At 36.9% G+C, this 27,523-nt stretch overlaps 1 protein-coding gene across 1 annotated transcript in view; it reads right to left on the reverse strand.

The window, feature by feature from the left end:
- Positions 1-27,523, reverse strand: part of LOC138690753 (connector enhancer of kinase suppressor of ras 2-like) — a 212,728-nt gene that overhangs the window by 134,579 nt on the left and 50,626 nt on the right. The window contains exon 2 of the mRNA XM_069811546.1: positions 2,488-2,651. Coding sequence (XP_069667647.1) covers positions 2,488-2,651 — 164 coding nt within the window. The remainder of the gene's footprint in view (positions 1-2,487; positions 2,652-27,523) is intronic.

The raw sequence follows: 27,523 nt of genomic DNA on the forward strand, positions 1-27,523 counted from the left end.
AAATGGAGGGACAGAAAGAGAGAACAAACTATTGCACCTGCTGTTAGCACCCCCCCACATGTGCAAGTTTAGATCAGATTGTCTGAATTGATGTTTTCCCCTCAGTTTTTTCATAACAAGCTTTGAAAGTATACATATATGCGAATCTACAAATATACGTACTTTGTACTCTACGCACCCTGTCCATATATACAAACGCACACACGATGCATTGATGTCTTACTGACCAGTGGTGTATTCTGGCTGCCCAGAAACTGTATGAAGTTTGCTTATAATATAACTCAGGAAATCAGGGGTAAAATGACATGCTCCTTAAGACATTCTGATTCAAATAATTTCTTAGATATTAGTTCCTGTTTAGTGGCATAAGCACAACACAGATACCCATATACCCCCTTTTTTAAAATAAGGTCTTTCCTCTCTTTTTTCAGACTAGCTAGTCTAAAAATCCATTACAGTGATGAACTCCAATTCACACTTTCCATTGATCACTTCACCAGCAGTCAGATTTTAGTGCAATATTCTATTACGTTTCAAGATTTAGCACTGAATAAGAATATAATCGTAATATTTTAGAAGTGTATTTCAGTTCTTAATAATGGCAGCATCAGATCTCCTACAATTCAATTATTGCCATTATTTAAAAGAATTAAGAGAAATTCTTAATGACGCTTTTTGGTTACATAGATTAAAATTCCTATAAATTATTACAGATTAAAACTAGATATTATGCTTAGTCTTGTAAAACTTCTACTTGTGATCCTGGCTCAGTAAGAAGCTGCAAGAATTGAAGAATGTGTTGTGCATAGCAGCAAAGCAGGAATGTCAGGAGCAAGAGAATACCCCCAAGAGCAGAGCCGCAGGCAGCAGTCTCTCAGCAGAAAGCACACGGAATGGGCAGGAAGATAAAAATTTAGAAGCAGAAAAAAAAATAAAAAGCAGGCATTTTAGAGGCAGAGTGAGAAAGGAAGGGTAAGGGCTTAAAGGCAGGAGGCTAAATAAATGATACCAAGAGCTGGAAAGCCCTCATCCTGTTTTAAAAGAAAAAATAAGGTCATGAGACAGCACAGTAAGAGAAGAGCTGCACTATTGACCAGCAGTAGGTCCAGCATTTAAGAGATACAGTTTCTTTGTTTAAAAAAGAAAAAATAATAACAATAATAAAAAAAATCTGCAAGGGTCTTCCTAATGGGCACACTTGACTGAAGGGCATTCTATTTGCAGAAGAAACTTCTTGGGTCTGCTATTTCTGACTAGTGTCAGGGCATGGCACTGCATTGTTCTTTAGATAATGTAACATTGTGGGGTACTTACGTTCCTTTTAGGTGGAAAACAATGCTTCAGAGGAAAAACTCATGAGTTTCATTTTAAATGTTTCCAAAACACCAAAGTTTGTTGGGTTATGCAGTATGTACCAGTTTACAGATATGGCCTTTCTCTGATTTGACATACATGTTATTTAGGCTGTAAGAGTAGATCTCAAGCTACATTAAGTATTTTTTGTAATTAGAAGTACTTGCAAGAAGCATTTGCACAGTAAAAGGTACTTCATACTGCTTTTTTCTTAGATCAAGTGCATTTTTCCCTGCTTGTTTCCAATTTTACTACTAAGTGCCAGTTTCCCCGTTGGAGACAATTTATCTTATCAAATTCCCACAGGACAACCTAGTTTGTGCAAAAGCAGAACTGATAAAAAAGTAAAATACTGGGACTGTCGTATGTAATTTACCTATGTAATTTTACTATTTTCCTTTTTGTATTTTCAATATCCTTTCACCTGTTCACCTACACAAAGTTATGTTTTCTTTAGAATTAAGCTAATACATTGCATTTTATTAGCTGGTAGGAATTAAATAACAGAGGAAAAAAATAATTTTCTGGTATCAAATACTTTAAGAGGCTAACTGAATAACCTGTTATATGAAAAAAACCTGTGTTCGTCCAAATTTGGATGCTTGCAGGTTGCTAAAAAACCCCCAACTTTAAATTAACACACGTGTCTGTACTTCAGCTAAAGTCAATTTTACCATTCCAATGCTGTCTTAAAGCTCATTTTAAACAGTCTTCCAGTCCAATTAGCATTACCTTCTGGCTCCTTAGTATCATCCTTTTGAATGCTGGCATGGTTAAAACACTCAGGTCTACTTGGTTTAATATAGTGTGGCAAATGTCAGTGAAATACGAGGACATATGGCATATAATTACAGAACCATATGGATGCCAGCAGTGATAGTCAACAGTATTTGAATGCAAGACCAAGAAAGTTAGAGGAAAAGCAATAAAAGACCATCATACATAATCATAAAATGGATATATATAGTTTCTTTAGAGCTCAAAGAAGCCTATACATGTCTGTCCTTTAATGAAGCAAAGCCACTGTGTCTGTACAAGCATATAGCCGTAGAGTGCAGTCTACATTATTTTAGTTTTGGTTTGGAAATTTATAAACCCAGATTAGTAAAACGAGTGATGCAAGAAATCACTTACCAATGCACATAGCAGATCAACTGCTTCCAGTATCAGTTCTTGGTGGCCAATGCGAGTGACTCCCAGTTCCTCAAGCTCTTGATGAGTGATGTGTAGCAGCTGTTCGCCATTGATCTTTTCTCTTTCAAAATTTTTTATGTATTGTTGGAGGCAATCATCAAGGCCTATTTAAAAAAGCCAACAATGCATAGTCAGAGAACAGAGACAAACAATCATAATTCTGTAATACACAAATATAGAAATTTCATGGGAATGCAATTCCTTGTTTAGATCTATTATGGAGAACGTGAAAAAAATTTATAATTTAACTTACATAGTATAGAGCATACTACTAAGGACAAAAGTTTATATTACTGACACTATTTTCAACGTTCTTAAACATTTTAATGCCAATTTTAAACCTTCATGGCACTTATTAGGGAGACAGGAGAAGGACAAAGAAGCACAGAGAGTGACATTATAGAAAAACTTTTTCTTATGATGTCATAAAGACCTAAATATAAATTTAGCTTATGATAAGGAGCATATTCTTCCTGGTACTCCTCTTGTAGGACTCTTTAAAGTCACACGGTGTGGCTATCACTCATTAGGAAGAGTATTTTTCAGGCTCAGTAACCACCTACACTAACTCTGCTATACCCAGTGCCAAGTTTTTGTTTGTTTGTTTGTTTGTTTTGTTTCGTTTTTTTTTAAGTCAAACTATCCAACTTTCTGAAACACAATAACATACAAATGGTTTTGTTACAAACCCTTCAATTAATAATACAACTCTGCCCATGCACAAAGAATTACTCCATTTCGCCCTGAAACTTGATATGGTGAGAATAACAGATTTGGTAGCTGCCACATTATTCTATTTGTCAGACCAGAGAAGGGAGTGATTAACAACATAAGTTGAAATATTTTTCATTTCTCCAAATCTATTTCAGAACCACACATGCTTTAAGTTTCCAGCTAGAACAGTTAGTTGAACACAACTCTTCACTGCTGAAAGCTATGCAAGGTTATGCAGAGCTCCCTCAAGGACTCTGTCTAGAATTGTACTAGATTCAATGGAAACCTGATACGCATATCATTTTCTGAAGACCTACAAAAATTCAGCCTCATTAATTTAACCTACTAAGTAAAGTAGAACACTTTGATTCTCAATTATTTGTCATACAGTGAAGCAACTAAACCTAAGATCCATAAAAAGTACAGATGTCCAGAAACCACAGAATTAACCAAGTCAGGCATTTAAGGAAGATAGAGCTTTGAAATAATTTCTGCATGCAGCCTTCTATTAAATACACATGAAGTTACCCGTATGGTTAAATGAAGCAGAAAATGTGTATGCAAGCACTAAGAAAACACAATGTATATAAAGAAAAGGAAAGCAATAGGCATACAAACAATACTGTTCTCATTTGTCTGTTTGAAAGTTCTCACATATGCAATATAAACAGAAATAAAGCAAAAGTTAATGTTCCCTTCATTTCCTTGATTATTAATGTAAGGAAACAGACAATTCTATCATGGATCTTAGTATCTTTTAAAAGAGAAATTTGTAGTTATTTTAACATTTTTTGAACCACAAAGGTCCTTTTAAGTAACCAGATGATACAGTTTGGCAATGATGAACAGAAATATATTCCTCTAAATTAGTACAGGAATGGTAAATGAGTTAAACAAGAGGATGAAGGAAGTCCACTGAAAACATTAGAAAAGTACATTACTATCTATTACTCCATTTCTAAGCATACCTTCTTAGATAATATTAAGTGATTTAATTTGATCTAATAAAATTGGTCTCTTTCATTGTAATGGAAAATATTAGCTAAGCACATTACTAACATGCAACACCCCAGCCTAACTGAATTAGTTAGCGTCCAGAAACGAATTTCTAAAAGTTATAGGAGGACTTGGTCAGAAGAACCAAACCACCTGCTTGGGAAGTGAAAGCTTGTGGAAACTGAAGTCAGAAAATGTGGAATTTAAAATTATTCTGTAGACAAAAATAGTTGATATTGTCCATGGTTTTCTATTATCAGGTTTTTAGAGTATCTGAGAAAGAGAGATCTGACACCTTATATTTGGCATACTGAATATTACCACATTAAGTCTCAATTAAGCCAACAGAATTCAGTTGAGACATGAGGACTGTGATGACACAAGAATTGAGTTAAATGAAACAATGTTTTTGTCTTCTGTTCCATAAAAACAAAGGGATACATTGCAGTTTCCTTTCATTAACTTATCTTTCAAAATTATGCACTTATTTACACTGTAAACTGGTAGTCCTAAGTTACGTTACAGTGCTCATTTACCATTTACCAAGTAACGTGCACAACTTAATGGTCACTTATACATAAATCCCATACAAAACTAGATTAGTGATAAGTCATATTTTATACTGTTGTTCATAAGTATGAGGTAGTTTGGGGGTTTGGGTTTGTTTGGGAGGTTTTTTTCTTCGGGTTTTTTGGGGTGTGGGGGTGGTGTTTTTGTTGTTTTTTTAACTGAAATCAGCAGTCTGTTTGTAACTAATACCTAAGCCTTTTCTCTGTTCCAGAATGGTCTGCAAACAGGAGACTATTTCTCTGCATCTATTCATAGTTTTAAATGATTTAATGAATGATTTCATGTAATTATATATCAGTTTGGATGGGTTGAAAACTGGTCACTGCAAGTTCTGCATTTATTATTTAACATTTGAAATTCAGAGCCATTACACATTTCTGTTCCCTGCTTGCTCAAGAACAATTCTTAGAAACGATTTCAAAGCAAATTCCAAAACTTATGCATTCCAGATTTGCTTTTACTGAATATTTGGCTAAAACTCATCTGAAAAAGTCACTGAAACTGATACCATAAATTAAATTCTTTTGAAAAAAAGTGAAAAAAAAATTCATTAAAAAATTTAGTATCAGTGGCCACAAATAAGCATTTGTAGTATTCAGGAAAATTTAGAAAATACCAAATGAACATGACATCCTATGAAAACTGTGTAGTCAGGTGTATTAAATGTGCCTTTGTGCCAGGGAGAATGTATGACAGAAGAGCAAAATATGAAATTTGTATTATTCATTCTGCTCTGTAATAGCTCCCCAGGGCATCTTTAGAAGGCATTTACTTAATGGTGCAAACAGTATGGCAGTTGACAACAGAATACAGAAATATATCATTAAAGAACCAGGTTGTCTCATAGCATGACAGCATCTAATAAATACACACAAAAAAAGAAATATTTGTCCATTGCTCTCTGCTTTTCTGTCTATCTAGGAGCTAGGTATCGTATTCCATTGTTCCTTTTCTTGTGATGTAAGATTTTGTATTTGATAAGTGTGAGGTGTTACAAAGCTAGAATTTAGCTATCAGTAGTTTCATTCTTTATTATCATGGCTATAATTGGTTTTAGCATGAAAATATCAAAGATGCAATTAGAAAGAGCACAGAATGAGATCATTTTGACTCACCAAAGCCAAATGGAATATTTATTTCCTCAAGCCACTTAGGCCTCATTACTGCTCTTTATGCAATTTTCTCGATATAATTTCTGTTTACAGATATGACTTAAATTAGTTAAGATTCATAACTACAAAGAAGTAAGGGGCATTAACTCTGTTTTATATGTAAGTAAATAAAATTAAGCCACTATTCCCAAGTTACAGTGTGAGACTTAGGCAAGAAACAGAGGCTTGCAGTTCTGCTTCTGCACATTCTTACTTTTTTGGGGTACAGTTTATAACGGACTAATGTATCCTTCATAGTGCAATAAATTAATTAGAAGAAAAGGGTTTAAACACGTATGCTTTATTTTAAAGTTGAGACACTATTTTAAAGGATGAGACAACATCCATGATGAGAAATCTGCTATATTGTCTGTTTCCATTTGTAAGTAAAAGAAGCCGTATTCCATCCACATGGGCTAGGAAAACTTTATCTCTGTATTCAAAAAGTAGAGTAAAACAAGCATGTCTGATATGTTTACTGCAAACTATGATTTTGCAAATAAGGCATGTAATAAATTGCCTAAATCAAGGAAATATGAAAAAGAAAGGAGGCAGAAAAAAGGTAGGGAGAAACGTCAGGAAAAGAAAAGCTAGTTAGCTTTAAAATGCTTATTTTCTGAACTGCATAATTAAGAAAAGGGATCATTAAAACAACAAAGCAAACCAACATGTTATAAAAAAAATTCTCTGTAGAGCTAGCTAAAATCAGATTTAAGTATTAACTCTGAGCCAACATTACAAAAGAGATGCTACATATTGTGGGCAATAAGGCCCACTGAGATTAGAATGAATCTTTCCATTGATGTCAACAAACATCAGGTTTGTTTTACATTAGAAGCACAAACATAGTTGCCATGTTACGTAAAGATCTGTCCCTTCTCTCTGGCATTAGACAAGGATTTTAAAAAAAATTACTATAAAACTAAATGAAGGAAAGATACAGGTTGTTGCCCTCTATGCAGGAAGTCAAATTAATGCAGACAGGGCACCTCTCACAAGGAAGAAATGTGGTGATGATAACTTTGTCAAGTGTGATCCATCACAAAAGAAAAGTAATTTCTAAGTTAAAAAATCTGTCATTTCCAATTTTTCATAAATCTCTCCATAAATTACATTTATTCATTTCTCCTTTTTCATATATTTTAATGGATCTTTGTTATTTATTGTAAACTATGCTGGTTTTGTAACCTATCCTAACAATTCCTGACCAAATGATGGTTTTGTTCACACTACCTCATTATTCCCAGGAGAAAATACACAGCAGCTGGCTAGAACAACAGAACACGGGCTGTGAAATAGAGGAGTTATGGCGAGGGCAGACAGGAAAGGTCCTTGCCAGTTCAGCTTGTCACAAACATGACTGCTCTCACAAGGTGATTCTTCTGACAGAAGAGGGTATACAAAATGACACACTCCATTACAAAAACGCAACGTTGCTCATTCTGCTTTTAGGGTCTAGGATGAAAGAGAGGGAAAACAGCTCAGTGGAAATGCATTTACCACTCCTGACTTCGGCAGTTTAGCACCGGTGCAAGGAAGCGTTAGAGTCCACAGGTAGCCCCTTTGGCAGAGAAGTCAAAACCACTTTAAGGGTCTGAGAATGTTTTTAACATTTCTTCTAATTAAAATAATTTTTAGAATAGAAAGCAAATAGCAGAATACTAAAGTCACAACTACACAAAGGCTTATACACAACAGCAAATTTGAGGTATAGATGCAAGTGTCTGTGGAATCGGGGTCTAAAGGACGAAACTTCTAAGTCAATGGAATGATCTCAGTTTGTTCAGAAGGATTACACCTTGGTCTGCCAAGAGCAAATTAATATTCCTATTAATGTATCTCATTTGACTAATAAAAGCTATACAACAATCATATCTCTGTTGCTGCAGAACAGTGACTTGTGAAAAATCAATAAACCAAAATAAAATGGGGACAAACTCAATTTTCAAACATTGTTGTGCTACATGTTGGAGGAAATCCACTAAAGCTGCTGTGTCCTTCAGTGAAGATAAATGTAAGTGGTGACTGTGCTTGTTCGTGAGGGCAGATATCTTGTATAATATGACCACAGTGCACAACAGGAACACTCCTGCACCAGCACATGCATCTCAGGAGTGGGAGCCAAGTTGTGAGCCACCAGGGTCATCTAATAATTCAAAAGAAAACACATTGTACTGAAACTACCTCTGGGTGACAAGGATAAAAAAAAAAAAAAGGACAGAAACACTGCAAAGAAGGGAACAGAAAAGGTAAAAGACAACCAGAAACTGTGTGCACTTTGAGAAAAGGCATAAAGAGGAAGACTGCTGAAGTAGGTTTGGAACCATCAGAAGAGAAACATATTGTTCAATTCCTCCTGGGTTTTGCAAGTGACCTTGCACATAACCTTCCAAATAAACAGGACTGCACCTGAGACTCCTTGCCTGATTCCACAGTGGCTTCTCTTCCTAGGCAAAGCAACTTGCAAGTCCAGAAAATTAGCTATTCACTAAAAAATGAAACCCTCGTTTCTGTGCTGGAAATTATCTAATTAATTGGGGAAGGCAGCACAAACTTTTGCTCCTGTCACAACCTTCAGTTTACATGTGCAGATCTGCTTAAATATATCCAGTGTTTAGCAGCATCTACAGGTTCAGTCCAAGTAGTAGTTTTTACAGCAAGTGAAGAAGTTGGGGTTTGGTTTTTTTTTTTTAATAACAGGTGGTATTTTCTATAGAAAGCAATATGTATTAGCTAGCTAGACAGATCTAGAAGAAATTGACTGGGTGGCTAAGAGAGAGAAGTAGGTGGAGAATGCCTGCCTTTTCCTAAATGTAGTTTTATTGAATACACACATCAGTTCATGTGTGTTCTTGATCAAAACCACCTTTGGTTTATTATGTTGGGTTTAGGCACAGTGGATCTTTTCCAATTCTTATATAACTTGTAACAATGAAAATCATCAAGTGGGTATTTTTTGTCAATGACGTTAAAAGCTTTTAAATAATTATTCAGTCCAAATAAAGAAAAGGCATAATCCTCAGGACCATGTTCACACTAAGCTGACTTTCAAATATCAGCTATTTGTTCTTAAGCCCTTTCAAGAGTTAAAAAAACCCCGTTCAGAGTGCCTAGGATCTTCATAACCCCACAATTCAGAAAGAGACAAAGGGAATGTGTTTGAAAACACTCAAAAACACCAAGCTTGGAGCGTTTCAGACCTAAACTTTCCTGAAAATTAGAGTCTATCTAAAAACTAGAGAGCATCATGCAGTATTTTCCATCTTCAAGCCTACTCGTTACAAACCTGATCTACAGCAATAGAGTAGCTAGATTATAAAATTTCATACAAAAATTAAAATAAAAATCTCAAGTTATACCATGAATGCACAAACACACAAAAAGGAAAGAATTAAGATTATTCTGAAAAAAAAATAAAAATCCTTCAATTGTGGCATTATCTGACCTTTAAATGCTTGACTGTGCAAGTATAATGTGTTTAAATGTTGCTTCCCGGATGAGTTTCCTCTGCGTCACTATAATATTCACACAGATACAGATGGATGTTTTAGATGCAAATACAGGCGGACTTCTGCTACTCGAATTTACAGATCCATCATCTGCATGAACAGGAACTAGAGCAGGATGAGCGCTTTGAATGAATGTTTCCCAGATGCCGACTGACACCAAAAATGTTGACTTCCATTCCAGGCTTCAAAGTGGATTGAACTTTACTGGACATAAGCCCTTCCACTTGTCTTGGACCACTAGCTAAGCCTGTGCAGGTCCACAAGCTACTTCTCTTGCTCCTATTCCCCTCTCCTGAGAGTGCCAGGCTCCACTTCTGCCCATCAGAGCTCCCCGCAGACATGCTCAAGCACCAATATCCAGCAGCACTGCTGGCTCTTGTCCAGCCAGCCCAGATCTCCCGCTCTTGGCTTGTCATTCAGAGGACTCCCTTCTCCTCAGCCTCTCCCGTCCTCATCCTGCAGCTACATCCCACACGCCAGCCAACGTCACTGGCTCAACAGTCCCAGTTACAAGTATCCTCTCACCCTCCTAATTCTTATCACAAAATTCTCAGGTTTTTCCCCTAGCGAAATCCTGTATATCTTCAACTCCCTCCATTTACTGCCAGCTTCCATTTCCAGATGTAACATTTTTTTCTCCATCCATACTGCCCCTTTTCTTGTATTTGCCGTGTGTGAATTAGGCAGCTTCGTCCTCTCTGTAGCAGCAGGGAAGCAGTATTGTGAGAGCACAGGCTGGAGGGAGATGGAAGCTTCCAACCTCGATTCCTCTTCTCTCCCCAGAATAGGGCAGAGCTTCACTTGCAACAACAGATCTCCTCAGCCACAAGCGCCTTTTATAAAAGGGACATAATTCTCAAGAAATGTAAAAATCTGTAGCAAGTTTCTAAGCATATGAATACCCTTTTTCCCCCCTCCAAACTGTCCTCTGAATAAGGGCAAACATCACAGCTGCTTTGCTAGGAGTGCGTGTCTGAGACACAAGCCAGCCTCCCAGATTCTATCCCATATGCAAAATGAATGGGAATACTACATCATCACTAACTTTATTATTTCGTCTTTTTTTGTTGGGTTTTTTTTTGTTGGTTTTTTTTTTTTAGCATGGCCAGAGCAATAGGCTTTTTCATAATCTCAGTGTCTATAATTACAAGCTCTTTTTGGCAGCAATTTTCCAAGATAACTATAGCATCAGGACAAAAGCTGTGCTGAAATTATTAATATTTTAAGAGTTCAGGGCATCTGAGAAGGTTTTGTAAGGGGATGTGTCAAGCAATATTAATAAATGAACAAACTGCTGCACTTACAAAATTTGATTTAATGGTGTGCCATCACCCTTAAATTGGCATTCGCATATATGAAGTAAATGACAATAGAGTTCTGCCTTCATTACCTATGACTGAATAATAGGAAGAGAAGACATTCTAACTTTTTCCTCAAAAATTAACAGGTGTTGTTGAGCTGTGGTATTATCACGGCAGTAATAAACAGCATTTTAAGAAGCCTGCTGGAACTAGACCTGACCTTAAAGATGTTTCTGGAAGAAATTCCAAGAATGTATCACGTTTTCAGACACAAGAGCATGCTCCTTACTGTCACATTTCACAGCAATCTTAACCTCGAGACATGTCACTGATGCTATTACTAATGAATTTCCCATGAAAGTGATAAAAAACCAGAAGTGTCTTTATTAGCTCTCTGTGCTAATGAAAATGTAAGTCTTTCCTTAGCCTCATTAATTTCCTCCTTGATAAACAGCCTCCAGTCATTTTTGAAGCAGCATGGCTGAAGAATGACCTGGAAGTGCTAGCAAGCTTCTAAAAGCCAGCACACATTCATACCTCCCATTTATTTGATTATATGCTTCCACATTCCAGTGTGACTAAGCTGAGAATACTTGGCCCCCGTATCTGTCTTGTTACATTTATTTTAAAAGAGAAATGCTTTGGCCAAATGCAAGGCAAGTACTTCTATTTCCTGCACTGGACTCATGTAACACATTGCTTTACTTTTTCAAGACAGAGTTTGATGAGAATTTCTTCTGGCAGAAGCGCTGGTTCCAACTTAGAGTGGTACCCTTGTACATCTTGCTCCTCGTGCTTTGTACGACTGTGTGGCTATGTAGTGAATTGGGTCAGAAACTGCTCTGTTAACTTCATATCCTTTTTGTTACCAGCTATTTTTAACTTGCACAAACAAGGTGGAATACACCAGTGGATGAAAGAGCAGCTGCTTAAGCTGGCACCACTGCCAAGATACGTGCTTTTCAAGCGACACCATAAGAAAGCCACATCTGATAATTCTTTACTTCGTTTTCTCTTTTATTTGCCGAGATGGCAAACTTATGATCACCATCCCAGCAATTGTTCCAGACATCCTGAAATACGCATCAAAATTTTTAAAAACTTCTAGGATTAGCTAAAAAGACAATATAAAATAAATTCACAAGGCCAAAAATAGATTCATATTTAGAAGAATGTTCAGCTACTCTTTTGATTTGTACTCTAACCAAAATGCAGAACCAGCATAATTAAATCCTTGAATTTACCCAGTTACAAAAGAGCAATCATAACAATTCTGGTGATTGACCATCTCTAGGATCAGTACGAACAGTAGAAGTAGTAACATCTACCCTGCGTGCACGAGGGGTAACATTGCTTAGAAGTGGAGAACTGATGTGATCAGGTTTTGTATTCCTCCTTCTTGCAATAAATGCCAAAGGTTGGCTTCTCATCTCCCTGGATTGGAGGGTAGTGGTGTATGTCATTCAGAGAGCCTGTTCCAGTTCTCCATTTCCAAGATGGTGTTTTTGCAGTAACCATTAACCTGCTGCCAAAAATGATGAGGAAAAAACCCACAATGTAACAAAACCAAAAAAGACAAACCAAACCAAAACCACCAATAAAAAGGAACCATTCTTAGGTGGAAAGAAAAGTGTGAGGAAATCAAGTATCATTTTGTTCACTAGAGCCTAAGCACATTGAGGTGAGTTTATTTCAGACCCCTGTTGTCTCCATTTTAGAAAGGTCACAATTTCTAATATGGAAGGAACAGCATTAACTGTATGCTCATATATATGAAGACTGATCTTAAAAGCAAGTATACTAGAATAAATAAATATAACTGAAAGCTCCTTTCTCCAGCTTCTGAGCATTTATCCACCTTGCACTCCCCACAGAAAAGTCTTAATCACAGATTGACCTTTAAAAAACTAATTTGATGATATACAAAATCAAACAAAACTATCCTGCCAAACAAGTTTTGTACAAGTGATACAGAGATATGTCCACTTGTCCCTGTCTTAAATGCAAAGGAAAAAAATACTCAAGAGAGAAATAACAAGTCTGTCTGAGTTAATCAATGAAGAGAAAAAAGTAACTTGTTGGACAAAACTCATATAAACGTAAGGCAGAGCTTTAAAGTTAGGTGAAATGAATCCTACCCTAGAAGTACCTCTGATGAGCTTGCAATAGGGCTCTACATTAAATTCAGTTCATAGTCATATTCAAAAACATCCAGGCGTAGTGTCACTGATGCTTCAGAACAGTGGCTTCCCTGGTCAAAACTCATATAAAGAAACTGGAATTTTCTGAGACATATATACTGCTGCAAAACATTATCAACAAATTAAACCTGTAACAGGATAGCCAGAATCCCCAGATGGCGTTCTCTGTCAGCAAGTGCTAACACTTGCAAAGCTGAGTGGTGATAAGAGAGCTGACATAGAAGAATCAAACAAAAAGTGCTACAGATGTTTCAGTGCCAACATATATTAATTCTTGTTTCAACTTCACTGACATGTTTTACTAAAAATCCTAGATATCAAAAAACCCAGCAAAATCCAGTGTAGGCATTTATAGTGAACAGCCCAAACAAATAAGATTTCTGCTCAACACAGTTTCTTCAGCAACTATCAGTCTACAACCTAATTCACAAGTAATAGTTTAAACACCTGTGAGATACAAATCCTAGAAGTAGAAGGTGGCCTTGGCAATTCCTCACATAGTTCTTCACATAGTTGCCAAAAATCACTGGGAAGCTGCTTTCAGATTGCTGCAAGACATAAAGAAAAGGCTAGGATTTGATTTTATTTTTTCCAGGGACATTCAGAAGCTTTGGTGATAGCATCTGTTGGTCAACTACTTGGCAAAGGCTGTGGATCAGTTGATCTGGGGTTTCACATGCATCTCTTTTTCTTTTTTTTTTTTTTTTCAAGGAAACACTAAGAACGTCACGTGCAGCCCCACAGCGCTTGTTTATGTTGTACTGTTGACTCTATAAATCTGGATGATCTTAAATTAGGTTCTTTACTTAAGCAGTTTGGAGGAATTAGCTCTAGCAGTCAGTGGTTAGCTCAGTTAGAAGTCAGGCAGTTGTTAGGTATTGTTGATTAATTGTCAGGAAATTCTCAAACTAGGAATTAATATTTTTATCCATACAAACTATGTAAAACTAGCAAAAGTAGGCAAATGGGAAGAAATTACAAGAGAAAGAGAAATCAAACTGTAAATCCTACTGAAGAAAGGAGCTTTTCTCTTTTCTTATATTTACCCATTTTTATTCTACGTATTTATGTTACGTGATGATGCCAGATAAATTTATTATGGTTGCTATTGAACAGAATGAGAGCTAGAAATTTTTATTTGCTACCACTTTTCATGCAGTATCAGATTAAGATAGATTAAGTCTCTGGCTTCAACTACATGATGAAAGATATTACTGCAACTTAAATCACTATTATTTTGTGTTTTAATTCTGAATTCTAAATGTTTTGCTATTTGATCTGGCCATAGCTTATCCAAGATTAAATACTTCTATGAAGTAACATGAAACAGGCAAGAATTTTATCATATCTAAAGACATATATAGCCAAAAGTCCATGAATAAAATATGATTACAGCTCAATGTATAAGAAAATTTTAATCCTCCCAGCAAAGCAATAAAGTTATTGGTAATTCAGTACAAAAAAGTAAAATCAAGTGATTACAAAACATTTCAAAACCATAGGATATCACTCATGTTTGAAATATTACTTTTTAATATGCTTAAGATGATTAAATCTTTTACATGGCAGCATGCAAAAAAGGGACATAGGTCAGGAGTAGCACCTGAAATTTAAATCTCTTTGACAAGAAAGCATCAGCCTGGAAGTACTAGAGAGTTCCCACCTAGACCTAAAGACTGTTGCAGCTATAGGGCCCACTCCTGCCAAAGAGTAACATGGGAGAACTGAAATGTAGATCTCTGACCATTCCTAGTTATTTTTCTGTTCTTCATAAGTAAACGGTTGAAGCTGTTTTCTCAGGACATCAGACAAGGAGTAAGAGATATGCAACAGTAATTTGCCAGTAATAAGAGCTGTCCATAAAACCTCTAAATAGAGCTGCCGGTTAAAAGGTAAGTGTATTAACTCACTAACAATAAAGACCCAACAACCCGGAGCAACGCACTGTATTAACTGAGCAGGATAAATTAATTCTATGTCAGCAAGAGCAGCACAATATGAAATAACATTTCTGTGGGCATTCCTCACGGCTTCTCAGGGAGCTGCCACACTACTCTAGCAGCCATTCCCAGTGAAGTCTCAAAAAAGAAAAGTCTCTTCTGGTTTACTCTGTTTCATTTTTCACGTATGCCAGAGAACTAAACATGGAAAGACATTAGAGGTTAGTCAGCTCCTTAAGTCAGACTTAGGAACAGCTTTGCTCCTGTCACCACTTTCCTACTACACCTGATAGCACAGTCACGGGCAGGAGGCTGCGACAGACGGACACGCTCGAGATGTCGTCTTCTGCTCTTTGAAGCATAACCCTGAGATAACATGGCTTGGAACCTCAGGCAGGACCAAGTTATGCAAAGAGTCACACAGAAACAATAAGTTGCCAGGGAAAAGTGAGTATACAAATAAATTAAAGAACTACAGTTATTTGTATGAAATAAAATAGCTGTGGGAAGAAAAAAACAGGGAAGTAAGGCTGAGATAATCCAAAAAGGTCAGAAGAGTGAACTAGATGTGACTTTCATATTTACGAAACATTTTGTCTTTAAATCATTATGTGATTAACCTTTTCTAAATTGGCATATTTCTGAACTTCTAGAAACATGACCTGAAACAAAGACAACTTCATTTCTTAGGATATTACTAATTCTCAGTGAAAATGCATTGTGTCACCTATCGCTGCAATTGTTTTTTCCTGGAATATCACTTGGTAAATTAATAGGTGAATCTGGCCACTCCAATCTCTCTTGGCAAATATGGAAAAAGCTCAGTGCATCCTGGATCCAAGAGATTTTCTCCTTCCAACTCTTATATATTAGTAAAAGCAAAAAGAAAACTTGAAAATCTTTTACATGAGTATACCTAATTTATAAAGGAAATGTTGCCATTTACAACAAAGGGTTTCAGCCCACAACTAATGATGAAATGCTTACAAATAGGCTATAGTAGAGGTGTTGCAGGCTCAGAAAAGTGCTGGATGAGCAAGGATACTTGGAGGAATTCGTTACACAACTGGCCCGTGGCATATTCAATCAAAAGAGCAGGCAAAGAGCAAATGTAACTTGGTTGCTAATTCTACAGACCACAGCAAAATTTCAGGCTGCTTCATCACTAAGAGGATTTAGCAAACAGTGAGCTACAATTTTCTTCTTCACTATCTGGAAATGGAATCCCAGTACACCTGTGTTAAGAGGATTGTACAGGTAAAGGGTGGCAACTTGCATCTTCACTTTAGCCAGAAGCACAGATGCATTTTTATGGCATAAGGGAATTTGATTAGTAGTTTTAGTTACTGTTGTGCTGTAACTGTATGCTTTTCCAGATGACGCACAACTTCGGCTCAGTACGGATCTTTGCAAAACAAACCCTCCTCTCACACACACACAACCCGCCTCCCCCAAAACCCCGACACCAGCAGAAACCATTCTTAGAAGCTGAACCATAAGTCCAGGCTTTTTGAACCTCAGTCCAAAAAGCAAAACAAGTACATGAAAAGAATTATGGAAATGGATTCAGTTGTGTGAAATAACTTCAGGTTAGGAAAAACCCTACAATCTTAATTTTTATCTTTAAAAAATTGAATGCTAAATGCATTATTTCCCTGAAGCAAGCACAAACTATTGATAATTTTCAATTTGAAAATGCATGGAATTATTTTATGTATTTTACATATAAGGTATATTATGATTCTTGTTTTTAAATGCTTTAAAGATATCTACTTTAGGTAAGACATCTCTATCATCATATCTCTCCATAGTTCATGGTCTCTAAAAATTTAAAGAGTTTCAGAAACAAAAAGAAGGTGTCATTTTGATCTCAAACACAGTAGCTGTTTAAGATTGAATTTGGATTTTTTCCTTTACTATGCTTTTGCCAGATAAACTACATTTGAGAATGTAACTTAAGTAATTTCATAACATAGATTAATTGACAGTACTATTCATAGTGTTTCTTTTCCCTAAAGCTGTATAATGGGACTGGAGAAATTCAAATAAATGATGACCTTTAATAGACATCTAACAATGCTGTTTGCTTACTATGACCAATTTGCAACTCCTAACTTAAAAACCAAATCAGGTACCTGCAAACACGCTAAAAATGATTTACAAAAATTGAATGTCCTTGACTTACTTTAGTCATTTTCAGGGACAGGATGAAAAATTAGTATTTCCTCTGGAGGGCTTCAGGGTCTATATTATTTCACAAGTCATCCAAGTTATATTGCACTAAGTGACAGCACTACTAAGGGTCAGAAAGGCTCATTGCTATTCTGATTGCTCCTACTTTGGAGGGAAAAAAAAAAATCACTATTAGTTAAGTGCAGAGATAACACTGTGATGATCCTATTATGGCTAGCATCCTCACTTTCCAATAACGCTATAAGAAACCAAAAAATGAGATGGAGACTGATTATATGATTATTTTTACTAGAAGTGCTGAGGTTAATCAATTTTCACTTTATGTTTTCTTGGAATATTGCTCCCTATGGAGAACCCATCCTTTCTTTAAAGATTATTTTAATGCCACACTAATATTAATTTAGAAATTAGTGACTTACTTAGTAACTTAGAAACAAGACATTCTAAAGCAATGCACATACAAAACTCATATACTAAATAAACCATTATTTTAATTTTTCTCTAAGGCTGTATTTTGAAAATCTTGCTAACCAAGTTCCCGATTCAAAGAATTTATACACCAATGGAAAAATTAATTAAAGTTCAGGACTTCAAATTTAAATCACCTTACTGTCTCAATGTTTCCATGTCTGCCACCAGAAATCCTAGGCCTGATCAGCCAAGATAGTTTTGCACTATATTCTGTCTTTGTTTCTCTCTCTGTTCTTTTGCAAAACTTGTACTTTGTATGTCTACCTTACTACTGAGCCACTATGTTATTCACTACTTCTCAGCAGCTCTTACTTTTTAAGTATCTTTGTGTCAACTATACTTCTAAAGATGATATATTTCTTATCTTTTCAGATATAAAAATGTCACTAAAGGTGCAGTTCCATAATGGGCTTAAGCCAATTTCAGACCATGCTGCTGCCAAAAGAGGCAACAACTTTGCCTCCCCCCTCCTCTTGTATTGGCATTAGTAATTTCATGGCAGCACAGTGAATCAGATCAGCCTGTTTCAGCAAACTGAAGGTGAAGCATGCAGAAGGTGAAGGGAAGCTCAACCTTTTTTGTCAACAGCCTGTGAAACAACTTTGGTTTGAAAATTCAGCAGCTAAACCAGTCACTTTCTGCTCTTCTCTGCCTCTCACCACTTGCTGCTACCTCCAAATGTCTTTGGGGCTGCATGGTGAGCTGAACTGGGGAACTGATCCATCTGAACAATAGCCCAGAAAAAATAAAAGAAAAAAAGGTTATTGTTTGGCAGGTGAATATTCTCCAATCCAGGTTACAAAACCGGCACAGAAACCAGAGCCGGCATTCCCAGGAGACAGGGCAAGGAGGAGTTGCAGGGACACAAGAAGCGTGGAGGTATAAACAAGTGGATGGAGCAACAACCATTTAAACCAGGACTGCCACAAAGAAAGTCATCTGATCGACTACATGTATGTAAAAAAGCTTGGAAAGGAAAGAGGATTCTGATGTACAAGACTGCTACAACTTACTACAGCAAAATTTTTAAAATGGATTACAAACGCAGAGCACAACAAATGAGCCCTTTTCCAACAGGCACAAATTGTTTTAGTCCCAAGTGTCTCTGGTGGGACTGGTGGTCATTTTTATATAAATATGATGAAGGAAAGGAGAAGGAAACTGAAGACTGTCAATGAAACTGTAAGATGGTAGAAAGTTAATTTTGATATGTTGCACTAGGAATTAAGAAATCATCAGCTAAATCCTTGACATTTACAGGAAATCTTCTTAAGATGTATCCTATGTTTAATTTCATAACTGAAACAGCACTCAGACTGTATAACTTGCCAAATCGAGGACATTTTCTTTTAAAATAGAAATCTAATTAGACTTATCTCCAGTTTGATGTTTGCCAGATAATTGCAGTCTGTGGAAATCATAGCACTAAAGTTCCCCCTAGAAGATCCCCCCTTCCAAAAAAAAAGATTACTGCGCATACAGCTATCTGAAAAATAAATTTTTTATGAATTCTGGTCTGATCGTGGAGGGTCCTATTCTTGGTACTAGTCATTATTTAATATAGGAAGCACTACGGTGATGATTTGTGCGAGTGTGGCCTTGATCCAACAAAGAACTTAAGTGCCTGCCTCACTTCCCTGTATATTGCTAATCCTCCAATTGATTTGCACAGGAATATTCACATGATTCAAATCAAACTTAAGTGCATAGCTGGAGCAGAGCCAGAGTGCACTGAACACTGCATGACTGAGCCCACGATGGCCAAAGGTTTGGAGATGGTCCATTCAATTTCACAGATCGAAATTCATGTCTCTGTGGAAGGACATCACACAGAAAATTTATACCTCACTTAAAGCTTCCTCCATTTTGAAAAATCCTCTACAAGAATTAACATCTCCCATGATACTTACTGGTATACATGTGTGCTAATTTCCTCAGTAAAGATGCATTTTGGTAGCATATTCACATTTTGCAGTACTTACAATTGCACCACTCGATGTCTCTTCCACTCTAGGATAGGCAGTAACATAACTTAACACCGACTTGTAAAGACATTATATTCCTTTCAGTACTGGTAGGTCATTGGTTCCAGAAAAAGAGATAACCACTAAAGAAAATTTCTCATTCTGTCTCATCATCTACATGCTGTCTTCCTCTGTCATAAGCTTTTAATAATACTTTGAGATATCTATTATCAAACCTTTTAAAACTGTACATAAATACTAGTTTAATTAAAAAAACCCCAACTATATAACCTTGTAGGGACTTGAAGTCATGGCTTTTCAGTTGACTGAATAAAAAAAAATAATCAGGAGACAGGAAATGTGAGAACACTGGTCACATTCAACAAAGTGAAGCTACTGTTCACAAGAAGATGAGGAGAAAAAATTCCCCCAGACCATGACTGATGGGTTGGGTCTGTTCTGAAGAACTGCAGCCAGTGAGGAGCCAAGTGGAAGTGACCTGTATTGCACTTTTCAGTAATTTACCAAGGGACATGAGCATGAGATACAGAGCTGAGAGAAATTACTATTTCCATTTTCCCTAGACAAGTCTCTCTTTGCAAGGTCAGGCTGGTATGTACACCGAGTCTGAACTGAAACCAAAGAGATTTGGCTCTACATACGGAAAGACAAAAGGTCAAAACCAAAGTTTCTTTTTCAAGGACTGAAGAAAAAAATCCTTGGAGACCAGAGTGATAACTGATAGTACTTAAATGAATGTTCTCTTTATCAGTTTTATTATTAAGCACATTCAGACCTTCAAAAAGCAGGTGCTCAGCTACATCCACCTCTCCTTTTAGAGCCAGAAAGACACCATTTTATAAGTACTAGTGGTTATTGCCACTGTATAAGTAGCACCATAGGAGTTTGGAACATGAAGTTCTAGCACAAAACTGACAAAGACACAGACACAATGCACAAAATCTTCTAACTTCAGTCTTAGAGCATCAGTAAATGTCATCACCTCCAGGTCACCACCGTTTTGTATGTAAGCTGAGAAACTGACTACACTGAGCTATATGCTGATGTTTTAGAGGAGGATTGAACATGCGATATTGATATTTCTAGGGCAAAAAGATGATCCATTTCTGGTTGTCTGACACACACAGGTACCCAAATCATAACAGATGCGAACTCTTACTCATGCTACTTACTCAAAGACAGAAACAGAGTATCCATTCATTTTGCTGGCAGAAAAGGTGTCCCACAATACTGGCACACTTTCAGTAGCTCCTTTAGATCTGGTAGACCCATTGGTCAACCATGTGTTTGAACAAGCAATCCAGTGGCATAGCTTATCATGTGACAAGTTAAAGCATTTTTTTCCCCCTCTTTCCAGCTATAAATGCCTAATCAAATGCTAAATTTTGTTGAAATGGACTTGTAAGGACTATCTCCATGCCACTTAAGTTCTATTTTAAAGAGGTATTTAAAAAAGGGTGTGATAACTAGGCTGAAAATAACACATGATGAGTTTATTTTGCATATTGGGAAATTTTCATGTTTCATTCTGAAACAGGTTGTTACATCTTGCTACTACAAAGTTGGCAGTTGTGCTGTATTTTGGATATACTGTGAACATATTTTGATTTGGTTCTGGCAGGCTCCCAGTTAAGCTGAATTACGATGAATGCCAACACATTACAATTTCTTTCAGTAAACACAAGCCACAGTTTCTTAGGCAAACAGCCATATGCCATGTTCTCGCACTATTCATTTTTAAGCCAAAAAGCTGAATTTATCCTTTGCTTGTGAAGAAAAAAAAGACAGTCAATAGAACTCCTCTTGTACTTAAAAAAGCTGAATTTGTCTTGGTGTCAGGGAAAGATCTGTGTGAAACTGCCCTGTACAGCTATAACAACTGGGGAAAGGTAGTTCCATTTCCAAGGACTAGAAACAGAGGTGACAGCAGGAACATGATACCTCCCGTTCTCTCTGTTTTAATCTGTGTTTGCTTGAGCAGGGGGGATTGGCTTCTCTGGTCACGCACATGTTTCAAAGCTTCTGCAAACCATCAATTGCTGCTGCATGGAGACATCTAAGTATGTCAGTTTGAGGAGTGTTTTCAGACTGAAGTAATTTCCCTTTGAGAATATAGAAATCTATTTTTAGAGAGAATCTTAGAATTTTAGTTAAAAATGCATGAAGATGAACCAGGCTAGGTAGGGGCACAGCCAGAGTTCAGAGCTCACCCCTTGTTAAGAATCTCATTTCTCACAGCGAATATGTATGCAACATGAAACTTCCAGTCAACTAAATATGTAGTTCCACAAGCTTCTCAGAAAACTGTTTCTGTTCAAAGTCTAATATTGATCAAAATATTCCCAATACTTCATCATTTCTTCAAGACAGTTCTGACAAAACTCTTCTGATAAGTCAGTGACAGGCAGAAGCACTGGGAGTAGATAGCTCTTTTGTTAATCTTTTTAAACCTAGCAGAAATGACAACTCAATTCTTTGAAGCCTGTCCAACAGACAAAATGCAATGGGAGAGCTCAAATTCACCTAAAGGGAAAAAAAAAAAAGGAAAAGTTTCTAGACTGGGACACACTTCCACAGTTACAATCACCTTCCTGAGGAGGGTGGTGGTGCTGGTCTGCAGCTCTTGCCTGCACATTCTGATCCCCTCTCTTGCATCCACACTCACAATTGCCAAGCTGTGCAGCGAGCTCTAAGAGCTCACCAGCACGAGTGATAATAAGTTTTTTAACCCTGATATAGGGCAGCATATTGCCAGGATAATGACAGAACCACTGCTGCCTGTGACAGCACAGTGTTAGATCAGCTTAAACCTATGGGAAACCTGCACCACTGGGTGCCTGATGCAAAGATGCTAAATTTGCAACCTACTTTCCAAAGATACTCCAATGTTAGCTCTGGCTTCTTAGCATACAAATCACCAAGGAACACAGACACATAAACCTAAAATACGTATTATTATTGTACATATTATATGTATTGTTAGTAATAATAATGTCTTATCCTTATGTAGCACTTCTTTGTTAGCAAAGCTCAGAGCTCATTATAATTCCTTGTTTCACAGGTAGGAAAACTGAACCACAGAGATGTAAAGCAATTTTCATGAAAACACACTGAAGAGCAGTGGGAGAACTAGAAATAGGCCCCATGCCTTTTCACAGTTTTCATGCACAGGCTTAATTAACCAGGAAAAATTAAAATCTTCTCTAGCCAGAGGCATAAGGAAACACACAGACTACCTAACACTGCACCAAAACCTTCATGTTCTCTGAGCAAATAAAGGAAAATTTATGACATACACTTTGCCTTTTGTATTTTTGAGAACAATTTTTAAATATTTGCAATAAGCACTGTTCAAGCCACATTTTTCTCTACTGCATTTTAGTTCACAAATGTTCATAATCAAAATACGTTCAACCAAGTATTGTAAATGCGACATGGAAAATTACATCCACTTTGTCTACCACATTTTTATCACATTCTTCATGCCAAAAAATTCAAATGACTATGTATTCACACATTCTGTCGCTTGCTCTTTAACTCTACTTGTTTTCTACACATCTCTTGTTCATTTTGCAAATGCTAACTTAACCACCTTGTCTTTTTTGGTTTAGTCCTCTGTACTCCCATTTCTTAATCTCAGTACCTGTTAGACTACCCTTCTGTTTATTCCATTTGCATCCTAACTCCTATCTCCTAACCTGCAATTTCTGTTACCGTTTCTACTAACATGCAGCCGAATAGCTGCTGAGAGCACAGTAACGATGCAGGTGTATTACAGTTCGCAGTCTATCCCTTTTTGAACTCCACTCTATTCCCTTCTAGTATGTGGCATTCACGTTTTTCTCCCCCCAAAACAGCATGTCAATGCTATGTCAAAATTCATGCCCTTCAAAAGCTTTATTAACAAGTTAATAAAACAGAAGTAATAAGTTCTATTCTATATTTCTCCTAAATTTAGTTGTACCCTAGCACAAAAACTCTCTGTCCTTGGTTTTCAATTATTTTAATGCAAAGCATTCTCATTATTCTACTACAACCAGTTCTCTTACTGCAGTAAATCTGCAGGACTCTGCATGGTTTCAATCTCTGATCACTAGGTGGGTCAACAGAAGAGTCAACTTCCAACTGCAGGAAAGTACAACTATGACCTCTCAAAAATATATGAAGCATTTCACCATTGTTTCCATAACTGAAACCCAAAATGGACTACAATGTGAGCAAACTCTAGTTTCTGTCTCATTTCAGCAAGCAGAACAGATATAAGCTGCTTCTTCAGTTATAGTGTCTTCTTAACCATGCACCTTGATGAGAGACCCCTCATTTTCCAGTTGCTACACCCACCCCTAGTTCAAGTTCAGTCTTTTCCAAAGTGCAAGCAAGAACATGACTGTTGACGTGAAAGGTCACTGTAATGTATTTAAGAGCATCAGACGTCAGCTGAAAGGCTCTTCATGCCACATTCTTCTTCCAGGAAAATTTGCAAGATTTCACCCTGCTTACCTCACAGACACTGAATGGTAAAAATGTGAGCAAGGAGTGCTTAGAACTTTTAAAACCAATTTTGTTTGTCTGCTGCTGGACTTGCTACTATATCTTGAACTTAAACGTAGAAACTGATTAAAAGTTCCCTAAAATTTACACTTACCTCCCAGTTCCAGTTCCATTTTGTAAAGTCTAGTTCTCTCACACATGCACAAATATCTTTTCTCTTTCACTCTTACTCTCATTACCCTTTAATTACTCTGTCCTTTTTGATCTTAAGCACTCTTTTCTTCCCTCTCGCTTGAAAAACCTCAAGTCTCTCTGGGAATCCACCTCCAAACTCTTTATAGCTCCTCCACCACTTTACCTTCCAAGTCTCATGGCATATATTCTCTTCCTCCTGCACACATTTCCTTTCTGCTGGCTTTTTAAAATTGGCTTCTTTCACATTCCATCAAAACTGCTCCCTTTCATTTTCATAGCCATAGCAGGCAGAGTGTGCTCATGAAACACATTAACAATAAACCTAAAAGGTTGTGTCAATAAAAAGACTGAAATATTGTCTGAACAGAACTGTATGGCTTTGAAAACTAGACCACTAGAAATTGAATGAAATACAGTAATACAACAGGTTGTGCCATCTGGGAACTATTAACAGATTACTGCTACTGTGTGGAGAGTCCTCAGTTAGAGGTGGGGGGAAGAAAAAGAGAGAGAAGTGGAAAAGGGAAGAACCCAAGTACTCTAGTGACAGAGAGATGACTTCCTGCAGCAATAAGATGGGGCTGTGAGGAAGGGAAATACAAATCTCGAGTGAATTGGGAGGTAAGTTTTCAATATTTTAACTTACTCATACTAAAATGAGTCAAAGATCTGTGGTGATTTCCTCCTTTTCTATTGTAAATCTATCAAAGTTTCCATAATAATCAGCTTTATTACTGCTAAGCAAAACCATGCTGCTTAGATTTTGCCACAAATATAAATGACTTGAAGTGCAGTCTAAAAGCTGATTGGCTTAATTATTTTATATTTACTCTTTTTATTCACGTTAAACTCTGAGCCTACAAGATGTGTTACCTGTCCACATTTTGTTTGTGTATTCTAGTACCTCTTTCCCTAAACAATACTAGCATCTAGAGTGGTCAAAACAAAGAAAGAGATGCATATTACTCTCCCATCCACTGACAGAAGTTAGCTGCAGAATCATGTTGCTTAATTCATTTTTCATTTCATTCTTTACTTGACAAATAAGTTCTTAAAGTTCAAAATCAAATCAGTAGAACAGCTTTATCACAGCACCAGTCAGAAAAATTACAGTTATTGCTTCTAGGTGTTTTATGCAGTGCATCTGGCTCCATCAGCATTTTTCACTCTCTCATTTTACAGAAAAAAACTCACAAAATTTAGATGATCGTACTGACTGCAATTCTGATTTCAATTCAGGGTTTATCAGAAATTGCTGGTTTTACATCTAAGAAACTTCTTTGGAAAAAATGAAAAGGAGGAATAGTAGCACTGATGACACGATGACAGAATCTCAAGTGTTACTGATCAACAGGTTTTTCTTTATGACAGACCTATACACAAGAAAACAATAAAGTGGAGTTCTATATAACAAGTGAGGTGTCCCATAGGGACAGTTCTCTTTTCTGGCTACATCTGCTCATACAAGCTTTCATAAGAATTATCCTTTGCCTTGTCAAGTTTCAAGTGCCTTAGGAGATATTTAATTCACTGCCACTGAATTTAGCATATATGCAACTACCAGTGTAAGCTGCTAGCATAATTTCTGGATTAACCAGGCACTTTTCAGATCACATTATATTAATACAGTGTAAAATTGAGCATTGTCACATTTATCAATTTTATCAGATTACGGAAGTTATCACATTTTTCTAGCAAGTTTGCAGTGCTTGTTACATAATACAAAATTATCTGCTATTACCTCAGACTTTACTGAACTTTAAAATACTTTTTTCAGGCCTGCGAAACTTTGGGCACAGCTTTTAAGGCTATAAATATCACAAATGCATTAACAAAAATGCAAAACCATTTGCTAAAGTGTGCAGTTTTGCCATGGAAGGAAAAACATCACAAGGTTTCAGAGTGTAAAGAACAAGAACTGGAGGAAGTAACCAATAGTTAGAAGGGGGTGGTGGTTTGGTTTTGTTCTTGTTTAAAAAAAGTTAGGAGCTATGTAAAAGTGATTTCAAAATTTAGTGTAAATCGGGGGGGAGGTTGGGGGTGTGGTTGGGTTTGTTTTGTTTGTTTGTTTTCAAAAACTTGTTGATCCTCAGGTCTTACACACTAAAAAATAATCAGTACACAAACACTTGTAGATTTGGCTGCTGGATTATTTAACTTAGGTTGCTTGTGGGAGTTTTAGCCCCCTATACATGATGAATTAAAGTCATAGTTGATATTTATAGTTGTAACATTAATACAGAATGCCCAGAGGAATTTTGGAAAGAGTGACTCAAAGGACTATACTGTTAAGAAGATTACAAAGCACTACTTGCAGAGACCCAACCATTATGCATCAAAGATGTTCCACTGTTACAAAGAGGGAATGTTCATTAATGCTCATCTGGTATTATGGCAGTCATGTCAGATTAATTTCACCTGTAATACTGTCTTCATAGCAATCTCCTATCAGATATGTCAAAGAGGCTGAAATGTTCTTTTACTACACGCATCCTGAATTCTTTCATTTCCTTCTAAAAGCTACCAAAGTCATTCACAGGCAGCATCCAACAATCCAATAACAGCAAATCAAATTGGAGATCTGAGAAGGTGTACAAGAAGCAAGTAGATTTTCATTTTAAGTATTTTTAAAGCCCAATCAACTCCCTGAAACTGCTTCACAGCATAACCAGTGCAACTGCATGTCCTGGTTTCAGCTGGGATGTAGTTAGCTGTCTTCCTAGTAGCTGGTACAGTGCTATGTTTTGAGTTCAGTATGTGAAGAATGTTGATAACACTGATGTTTTCAGTTGTTGCTCAGTAGTGTTTAGACTACACTCAAGGATTTTTCAGCTTCTCATGCCCAGCCAGGGCACCTGACCCAAACTGGCCAACAGTGTACTCCATACCATGTGACGTCCCATCTAGTTTAGGAACTGGGAAGTGGGGGCAGGGATTGGCCGCTCGGGGACTGGCTGGGTGTCGGTCGGCGGGTGGTGAGCAATTGCCCTGTGCATCATTTGTACATTTCAATCCTTTTATTACTACTGTTGTCATTTTATTAGTGTTATCATTATCGTTATTAGCTTCTTCTTTTCTGTTCTATTAAATCGTTCTTATCTCAACCCAGGAGTTTTACTTCTTTTCCTGATTTTCTCCCCCATCCCACTGGATGGGGGGGGAGTGAGTGAGCGGCTGCGTGGTGCTTAGTTGCTGGCTGGGGTTAAACCACGACACTGCAGAAGTGTCATCCATGTTGTCAAATCTAGCATTGCCATTA

Source organism: Haliaeetus albicilla, chromosome 23, assembly GCF_947461875.1.
Source record: "Haliaeetus albicilla chromosome 23, bHalAlb1.1, whole genome shotgun sequence".
In the NCBI taxonomy this organism is placed as follows: domain Eukaryota; kingdom Metazoa; phylum Chordata; class Aves; order Accipitriformes; family Accipitridae; genus Haliaeetus; species Haliaeetus albicilla.